The 10,641-nt window shown below is 33.2% G+C and overlaps 1 protein-coding gene across 1 annotated transcript in view; it reads right to left on the bottom strand.

The window, feature by feature from the left end:
- KCNH8 (potassium voltage-gated channel subfamily H member 8) overlaps positions 1-10,641 on the bottom strand; it is a 318,741-nt gene that overhangs the window by 17,925 nt on the left and 290,175 nt on the right. Inside the window, exons 14-15 of the mRNA XM_011355828.1 lie at positions 8,631-8,737; positions 6,121-6,197 (exon numbers count right to left, since the gene is read on the bottom strand). Of these exons, the coding sequence (XP_011354130.1) occupies positions 6,121-6,197; positions 8,631-8,737 (184 nt within the window). The remainder of the gene's footprint in view (positions 1-6,120; positions 6,198-8,630; positions 8,738-10,641) is intronic.

The raw sequence follows: 10,641 nt of genomic DNA, 5'->3' as shown, positions 1-10,641 counted from the left end.
ATACTGGAAGTTCTAGCCAAGGCAATTAGGCAAGCAAAGGTAATAAAAGGCATTCAAATTGGAAAGAAAGGAATAAAACTATATTTTTAGATGACACGATCTAATATAAAACATCCTAAATAATCTACTCAAAAATTATTAGAACTACTAAACAAGTTCAGGAAAGTTGCAAGATACAAGATGATCATGCAAAAATCAGTTGCATTTCTGTACACTAGCAATAAACAATTCAGAAATAAAGAACACAATTCCATTTACGGTAGCAACAAAAATAATATAATAGTTAGGAATAAATTTAACCAAGGAGGTGCAAAACTTATATACTAGAAACAACAAAATATTGCTGAAAGAAATTAGAGTACAATCTAAATAAATGGAAAAAAAAAATCCTATGTTCACTAATCAGAAGACTTAATATTGTTAAGATGACAATACCTCCTAAATTGATCTATAGATTCAACACATTTCCTATCATAATCCCAGCTGACTTCTTTGTAGAAATTGACAAACTGATGCTCAAATTCATATGGAATTTCAAGGGACCCAAAATAGTCTAAAGAATCTTAAAAGAAAAGAAAAAATTTGGAAGACTTATACTTCTTCATTCAAAATGTACAGTAAAGCTATAGTAATCAAGACAGCATGATACTAGCATACGGATAGATATATAGAGCAATAGAACAGAATTGAGAGCCCAGAAATAAACTCTCACCTTAATGGTTAGTTTAGTTCTGACAAGAATGTCAAGACCTTTCAATGGGGAAAAGCATTGTGTTTTTAACAAATGGTAATGTGACAACTGAATATCCATGTGGAAAAATTAAATAAAATTGGACCCTTATCTCACACCGCATACAAAGTTTGACTCAAAATGGATAAAGACATCAGTGTAAGAGGTCAAACTATATAATTCTGAGAAGAAAACAGGAATACATCTTCACGACCTTGAGATAGGCAATGGTTTCTTAGATGTTACCTCAAAATCACAAAAGAAAAGAAAAAATAGAAACAAAAAAAAAAGAAAAAATAGATAAACTGGATATTACCAAAATTAATACTTTTGTGCTTCAAAAGAAACCATTAAGAAAACAAAATCGTAATTTAAAGAATGGGAGAAGAAAATTATAAATTATAACTTGTATCTAGAATGTATAAAGAATTCTTTTAACTCAATAATAAAAAGACAACCCAATTTTTAAATGGGTAAAGGATCTGAACAGTTTTCCAAAGATGTACAAATGGCCAATAAACACATGGAAAGATGCTCAATATTATTAGCTATCAAGGAAATGCATATGAAAACCACAATGAGATACCACCTCACACACACTAGTATGGTTATAATAAAAAGGTCAGATAACAAATAAAAATTGTTGGCAATGAAGAGGGGAGCATAGCGTGGAACTTTCACGTACTGCTCTGGCAGTGTAAATGCTGCTGCTCCTTCAGGAAATAGTATGGCAATTTCTAAATTTTTAATGTAGAGTTACCACATGATCCAGAAATTCCACTTAATTACTCAAGAGATATTAAAACATGTCCACACAAAAACCTGTGTCAATGTTATGTGAATGTGCGTAGCAGTCATAATACAATATCTGAAAAACATTATTCGTATTTGCCAAAAACTAGTAACAATCCAAATGTCAATCAACTGATGAATGGAAAGACAAATGTGGTATATATCCATGCAGTGGAATATTATTTAGTAATGAAAAAGAATCAAGTACTAGTACTTCACAACAGAGATGAAACTTGGAAACATTATGCTAAGTGATTAAGTCAGCCACAAAATGACCATATTGTACAATTCCATTTATATGAAAAGTCCTGAATAAGCAAATCTATATGCACAGAATGTAGATTAATGGTTGCCTAGGGCTAGGTAGGGTGGGGCATGGGGGCAAGGAGCTACAGGCATTAAGGATGGTGGGTGTGGTATACAGTTTATTTGTGGGGTAATACAATGTTCTAAAATTGATTATTGTGATGGATACACAACTCTACAAATATACTAAAGCCTTCAAATTGTATACTCTAAATGGATGAATCATATGATATGTTAATTACATCTCAATAAAATTGTTTTAAAAAGGAGTTAAAAAAAAATAGTATGAGAAGCCAGACTTCTCCCTAAAAAAAGTCAATATAATGTGTTTCTGAAAAGCTCACATTTTGTTTAGGCATGTTATACATTTCATTTTCCTTAATATGCTTAAGACTCAATGTGGATTAAATGGCCTAATACTGACTGGTTCTTTTACGTATATACAAAATGAAATGCTAAAAAATGTCAATCAGTGCATTCGAGCAAAGCGCACTCTGGTAAGCAAAAGTGATTTCACAAGCTGCCCGCATTCTCCCATTTTGGAAATTAAGATTTGTCTGTGATTATCCTTGTTAAGCTTGGCAGGTTCTTTTCTGCCTAGTTTTATCATCATTTTGCCATTTATATGTTTAGCGTAATATCAGGTAATGCTTAAGCATTATTAAACGGGCATATGGAGTCTCTTTGCTCTTACATCTATAAATCTTACAGAATAAGAGTTACATTGATACAGTCACACAATTAGACCAAACTATTTAGCTAAAATAAGATGCACTGACATATAAACAATTTGCCCTATCATTCTGTATTCTAATTTTATACTGAATATTTTCATAGCAAATGGAAAGTCTCAGGTGAAAGTAGTCATTTTCATGATCAAATATGTTTCCCTTAAGTTCATCCATTTTCATTTTATTTCATAAACACTGACTAATTCTCTCCTATTACACCGCACTGGGTACTGTTAGGTAGCAATGGGCTGGAGTGGAGGGCTAACTAGAGAGTCACTTTTTGTTGAATAGAAGCATAACCTTGTATGAGGAGGAAATGAGCATTTGACCACTTATTAAGGGGAGACATCATGCTTGGTGCTTTATATATGGTATTAATTTCTCACAATCCTCTATTAAAAATTTTATTACCATTTAATAGAAGAGAAATCTGAATTTAGGAGAAGTAAATATTTTGCTGAAGTCAGAGTTAACTTTTTGAGTAAGGATGTAAATATTTGTGTCTCTCCAAATCTCATTCTCTTTCTCTACTAATGTGTTTTATGCCTTATACCTGCTGTTACAGAGTACACAGTTTCCCTTGTTTGGCTTTGCTACAGTGTATTTCTGGGTCAGCTGGGTTTCAGAAATGAGAAAACACTCTAACTCTTACCTACAAACCTTTTCAGAAATGGAGCATTTGACCTACACAGCCCATGGCCCCTACAGTGATGTTTTGTTATTATTTTGAAACAATTCCTTTAAAGCGTACTATTTTTTCCTCTCTGTTGTAAAGCAGTAGCAATGTTTTCAAAAATGTTTTAATATTAGCAGCTGCCCTACATCTTTTAAACTCTCTTAACTGTTCTGCGAATATAGGTTTTACCAATATTATTCCTTTTCTGATTTTTGTTCTGTATTTAACCAGGTGATTATATATCAGTGAACAATTTACATCTTAGATGTTTGAGCAAATATCAGGATGTGAATTCTGCAATGCTCTCAGCTTTACCTGATGCTCAATGTGCCTTACATATATTAGGGGCTGATCTTTTGGTTGCAGAGTTATTATCATGCAGTGTATCACACATTTATTGTCAATTCTTCTCTTGTTTACTCCTAACCAAAGAATAGAATAAACAACAACAAAAAAATAGAACAATCAAATGATCACCCATTTGAGTAGTAGAAAAGTGAAATGGAAAAATTAGGCTTGGACTTTAGCAGATTTTTTTTTTCTTTGCTTTATAAATAACACCACTTTGTAGGAGATATGAGTGAAAAACAAGTAAGAGGTTAGAAGGGAAATAATTTTACAGTTTGAAGCCAATTTGTACTTTCATTCTGCCTGCCTTAGTAGGTTTTAATGCACTATCAAAAGGGTCAAGATTGTGTATAAATTAAATTATGTGTAAAGGATAAGATTTATTTATTTTTTTACTTGAGCTTCAACCATGAAGAAATCAGATATTTTCCTATAAAGAAAAATTAATCCTTTAGGGAAAGATAATTGGACCGTTGGTATTTTATCTTGCTCTTTTAAAAAATTTCAGCATATGATAAGATAAAAAGATTTTTGTCATTTCACTGGAAAAGCAATGATGAATACAGAATCACGCTGGGGAAATAGTTTGTTTTTCAAGTGGTTATCCGTTTTAACATCTACCACTGTCTCACATTGTCAAAGGAAAATCGTATAGCATGTAGATTTACAGATGTAACTTGCAAAAATTATCTACATTTCAAAAGGTGAAGATATCAACACATCTCCCCGTCTCCCCCCCGCCCCGCCCCCGAATAATTACTAATTCCTGTGTTTGAGCTAAGATATTGGTCAGTCAGTTCTTAAAACCATTAAATGATCTCAAATGTGAGGGAAAAGAATTCAAATGTTATTAATGTGTGGTTTTAGTTGAGAACTATATCTGAAAAGAAATTGTTCAACAGAAGGTTAATGACCAGTTCTCCAAAAGGGTGTTTAAGTTTGTTTTGTTTTGGGGTTTGGGGGTGTATTTTTAGTGATAGTGTGTGGCTAAGTCCTTGCGATTTAAGAACTTTGCATCCAGTTAGTTTTTCTGTTCCTGTTTTGTTCGTTTGCCTTTTGGCCCTCTTACTCCTTGTTAGCAATAATCTCACTTCCAGAGAGTACAGATTCAGAAGGAGAGATGGTAGTAAAACATAAATCTCCACCAAGCTGAAGAAACACAGGTTTAAGAAAAAAACCTCTGAACTTCATGACAAGCTACCCAGTCTTTCATTGTTACAGATACTGGAAACTGATTATGATTATATGAATTTTGTTCTTCTCAAATCTCATCAATATCATCAATTGGTTACATTTTCTGCCAAGATCTCATCAGATAATCTAAAACTTTAGTCCTGGTAGGGGATTCTATTACATGGTCAGTGCCTTAGATCTACCCTAGAAGTTGCCAGGGACAGGTCTAGGTGTTTCTGCATATTCCCGCCTGAGGAGTCTTTCTAGTCTCTGCTGAAGAGTGAGGGAGTTATTCTCCCAGGAACCACCTTCGACTCTACTTGTCCTTGCCTATGGAGTTGTCCTACACAGTCTCTCAGTGGTCCCCAGCAGGATTGAGCCCCAGCTGCCCATAGGGTTAATCATCTCATTAACACACTCTTATTTTTTCGCTTTCCTTTTTTTTTCTGCCTTCTCTATTCCTTCATCTTGCTTCCTGGATCACCTCCAGAATAAACTATTTACATCTAAATCATTGTCTCAAAAAAGATTTTTTTCTAAATTTCATTTTATTTGGGGGGAGGGGCATAAATTAAGACAGTAATTCAGAAATTACCTTCTCTGTTTATACAAAACAACCAGAAAATAGTTACCTAGGGTTGGATATTGGAATTGTAAATGAGTATGGGAGATCTTGTTGAGGGGTTAAAAATATTCTAAAACTAATCTATGGTGTTGGTTGAACTATTCACTAAAGTTACTAAAAATCATTGACTTGTACATTTGAAATATCTTACGTAAAATATTCTTCAATAAGGTTTAAAAAATTACTTTATTTTACATGAATAGATGATAAGATTCACAGAGGTAAACTGCTCAAAGTTGTATGGCAAATATGTGTTAGAGAACGCAACAGAGTTTCAGGTCACTTGATTGCTCTGATTCATTAATTTTGATTTATCTGTGGACTAATGATCTTGCTTTAACTCATTAAAAATTAAAGTACATCAAAAAAGTGAAAAAGCACCAATTAAACCAAAGATCAAGACATTTAATATACTAATTATAATAATTATCACTTATTATATTCTTTCTTTATGCCTAATGATTTACCTAGATTATTTCAATTTCACAATGGACTACAAAGTAAGCATAATTACACTCTCCTTCATACACATGAGGAAATAGAGTATAAGAGAGGGTATGTGACTTCATAAAGGTCACTTAACTCATATGAGGCTTAGGAAGATTTCGTCCATGGTGGTCTGACATCAGAACACATACTTGTAATTACTATATAATATACTGCTTCTGCTGGTAAATAGGATATATATATACCTCCTCTTACCACTCCAGCATGACCAAAGAAAGAGAAAGCTCCATACCTCGCTGTTGAGTTTTTTTATCTGCTGCTTGGTCTCCTCTGCTTTGATGAAGAGAACAGCAGCTCCAATCTCTGAGTCTGAAAAGTGATACACACACCTAGAATGAGTCCTTTAGGAATAAACCTCGTATTTGAGAATTGGGGCAATAAGAATGGAGAAGGAAGCCCAAACTACTACCTTTAAAATTGCCCAATGTCTGTGCACCGTAGGTTCTGTCTCCCTGGGGTTGGACAAGTTTCTAGTACTTCTCTAGGTGGCACATGATATACTTCATGGAACCAGGCCCACATCATGGCGGTGACTATGACCGCAGTGATTAGATGTGTCCATGGCAAATCTCCCCTTCCTCTGAACACAGCTACCACCATACGATGGCACATTTTCTCTTCTTTGACCATTCTCCAAAAATGTACCATAGCCAGTGCTCAAGCCATAGAAAAAGAATGTTCTTTTTCTCTTCTCTTTTTTTTTTTTTTTTTTTTTGACTATTGATTCTGTGCCCATGAGAGCATTTTCCTTCTACCTCTATTTCAGGTGTTAATCCCCACTGCAGGGTTTTCATCTCACCCTACGTCACTCTAAAAGTTAACTTCTTCCATTTCCTGGTTCTCTTATTTCTACTTCTCTACCTTATTCTTCTAAATGCATTTATTTCTTTCAGGGACAAAAGTACAGATGAATCAGTGCTAACTGGAGTGGAAAGGATATATGTATATGTATATACACACATATATATATTTTTATGATATGATTATCTTAATATCCTGATTCTAGTTAATTACAGGTAGAAAACATTTGTGGGAAAAAAAATCACTCAAAATAATCAGAAGTGGAGGAGTAGTAAGAAGTCATTTTGCAGAGATATTTTGCAAAGCTAATCCATTTGTTCAATGAATGGTAAGTTATTATATACAATAAGCTAGGCCTCTTTTACAGGAGATAGCAATGAATAAAGAAAATATAATTGACCTTCATGGAGCTTAGAGTCTAGCAGGGAAAAAAGACATTTGAAAAGTAATTATGCAATAGGTTTAGATTTCATACTAAGGTTTTAAGCATAGGAGTAGAGTAATAAGAATAAATTCATATTTTTAAAAATGTTCCTTCTATATGGATAACAGTATAAGATCAGAGAAGAGACTCTGGTAGCAATGCAGGCAAGGGATGGATGTGGCAAGACAGTCTTAGAACTGAGAGATATTTAGGAGATAGAATCAAGAAAATGTGTTGCTTGAATGGATGAATGTAGGGGTAGTTGTTTAGAAAAGGGAGAAGAGAAAGCTAAGAGGGGGATAACCAGAAACCTGAGTACAGAAATGGTGAGGTTCTGTGCATCATCGCCAGGCCCAGGTGAGCTAGCAAAGAAAACTTCCAAGTGGGACCTACTACCAGCTTTCATAGCAAACAATCATACCAGTTTGACTATAAGTATGATTTCTGTGTCTCTTGCCCTAAGCAGAGTAACAACATCAGCACATGTAAATCAATTGAATGAATGAATCAGACTGTTGTCTGAGAATTGCACTCTTTCCCTCCCTGCTTCCCTTCCCACGGTCCCTCCATCATGGAGTCTTACTAGGACCCTCCCATTTCTCCAGATGATGAGTGCTAGAAAGGATTGTTGATTGATATGGAATATTGGTATTCTATCAAATGAAGACATAACCCTAGAACTGTATGTTCAGAAGTCCTTCTTATGCTTGGCTTTGCCCATGGAGGCAGTTGCTAATCAAGAGACCCTGACACAGAATCTAAGAGCTGCATGGGAAAGGGAGGAGAGAGTTGGCAGGGGGTTGCTGGCTTTGCATCTGATAGTTTACTAGCAATTGCTTTGTACATTTTATACCTATTTAATATTTGTTCGGTTTCTATCTATTAAGTACAAGTGTGTCTTTTTTAGAATTTATTTGTTATTTCTGGCCTTCGTCATGTTGACAGAATCCTTTATGCGCAATGGACTCAAGAATGAAAGGGAGAGAAAGGAGCCCGAGCTATATTTAGGATTACCCTTACAATTAATTCACTATCACTAAAGGGTAATGCTTCATATAGTTCTCCACCATATCTAACCTTTTACATACTTCTGAAGTTGTTTATCCTCTGAAAAAAATGCAAGTACATTACTTCTTACCAAATAAATTGGTTAAATATATCCAATGTTCCTAGAGTGTACAACTAAACAGTATTTCCTCTGGGTAGTGCTGTTTTTGTGGATTAGTCTGCATTTATAATAGGAAAACACGGTCATCCTCTGATGACTAGCAGAAATTGGATTCTCCTAACATACCATTTGCCTGGGTTGATAAATGGCAGGACATCTAGCTTGGACTAATGATATCTTAATAACTTGTAGATGGCACAGACTCAAATCAAATTATTCCATGGCATTGGTAAAGTTATATCACATGGAGAATATTCTGAGAATGGGAAGGCAAAAAAGTGCCTATGCCAAACATTACAATTTAAAAAGAAATATTGCCCTTTGAGAGGAAGTTAAATACAGAGCTTACCTCCGAGAGGAGGAGAAATTCTGGTCTCTGGCCTGATTCGTTCAGAGCCAAAGTCAAAAGTCTGGCTCTCTTCACTGCTGTTTCCATCTTCGATTCCATCAACAATTCTGTTTATAATAAAAGAAATTGGTTAGTTGTGACTCTATATTCATAGGTTCCAGCATTTCTACAAGACTTGAAAATATTATATTAAATTTCTAAATTCTAGACACTCTAGAGCTATGATATTCAATCTGGTAGACTACTGAGTATCTGAAATGTGGCTAATTCAAATTGATGTGCTATAAGTATAAAATACACACTGGATTTGAAGATCTTAGTTAAAAAAGTAAATTATTTCTTTACTAATTTTTTATATTGTTTACATTTGAAATGATAATATATCTAAGGCATATTGAGTTAAATAAAATGTATTATTAAAATTAATTTCACTTTCTTTTTTACTTTAAAAAATATAGCTACCAGAAAATTTTAAATCATTATGTGGCTCAGATTTTTAGTTCACGTTATATTTCTATTGGATAGCAATGCGATAGAATAAGATAAGAATCTTATTTATTCTTTGATTAAAAATCTTAGGCTACCTGAGTCCTGTTATTTAAATTTATATTGACTCACTACTCTATCCAGAATTAAAGTTTTTTAACCTAATGATTACAACATCTTAGAAAATAACTTTGATAACATCATCACTCCGGACTTGGACAAACTCTGAAGTGAGAGTTAAAGATTTATATTTAAAATACTATTAGGATTTTAGTTAGTCTTCTTTTTTTGGTAAATAATATCTAACCCACTCATTAAAAAATATGAGTCTACCGTAGAAAATTTAAACATAAAGGTAACAAAAATTAGAAAATAAAAATCTACTACCACTGTTAGTATTTTGAAGTATGTCCTCAAACTCTTTTTTTATATATATCTAAAAGAAAATATGTTCTTTTTCTATTGTAGTATCACTTGTACATAAACATTTTTTTCAAGCTCTAATACATTTCCTCTATTAAAAATTAATTTTTAATTTTAGTAAAAATTTAGGAAAAAGAGTTAAGCAATGTTTTCAAATTACCATCTCCAACTAAAGTTCCTGAACATTTAATATTCATCTACTTTTCACTAAGCCTGTTTTGCTTATTTTTTCTTAATATTCTCTTTAAGTACATAAATTGTGTTTTTCAAATGAGTAATTAAATATGTTGTATATCAGAAAGATCACTTACCTGCTAGTAGAAAAAGAGAATTTAAATCCAGATTTCGGAACTTAATCACTAAGATTTTGGACAAAATACTTAACCTTTAAGCTTTACTTCTTACATCTTTATAGAAGTTTTAATACAAAATACTTTATAGGATTCCTGAGAAGACTAATGTAATAGTGAATATTTTTTTCTTGCTTCTCTTTATTACTCAGTGGTTATGTGATATTTGTTATTGCTTTTATGTACCACAGACTGCTCCTTTCACATATTCTGAGTCAGAAATCTTTACCTTCTCAATCACTTTTAGTTGACCCTGAATAGATTTTTTTAAACTAAAAATAGACCCATACTATGTTACTTACTGAAGAAGCCAGAAATAAAACAAAGTGAACAGTATAAAAAAAAAAAATCAACACTTTATTTCCTTCATAATTTTAACTCATTGCTCCATAAAACTTTTGGTATGATCAAGCATTGAGGGGATAACATGTATGAATTTTGTTCCATTCTTTTTATTTGTAAACTTATAAATCATAAAATTACAATGTTTAAGCATACATTTATAACAATAAGTAGAGCTAAATGGAAGAGAGTTGAGAAAGAATTCTGAATATTTAATGGCCCCTTCTGAGAATATAACTAAAACTATTTCCATACTACCTGCACCTCTACAGAGGCAAAAATTACACACAAAACTCAGGACAGCTAAAGAATCCAGGCAAGGAACCTGTGCAGTAGAAGGGCCTAGAAGGTTGAATAATTTGCTAGTCAGGTGCTAGTCTGAATAAAAGGAATCCATTTTCAATTGGGAA

The sequence above is a fragment of the Pteropus vampyrus genome, unplaced genomic scaffold, assembly GCF_000151845.1.
Source record: "Pteropus vampyrus isolate Shadow unplaced genomic scaffold, Pvam_2.0 Scaffold1, whole genome shotgun sequence".
NCBI classification, from domain to species: domain Eukaryota; kingdom Metazoa; phylum Chordata; class Mammalia; order Chiroptera; family Pteropodidae; genus Pteropus; species Pteropus vampyrus.
The sequence above is the reverse complement of the archived record's forward strand: the minus strand, read 5'-3'. Positions and strand labels throughout refer to the sequence as shown.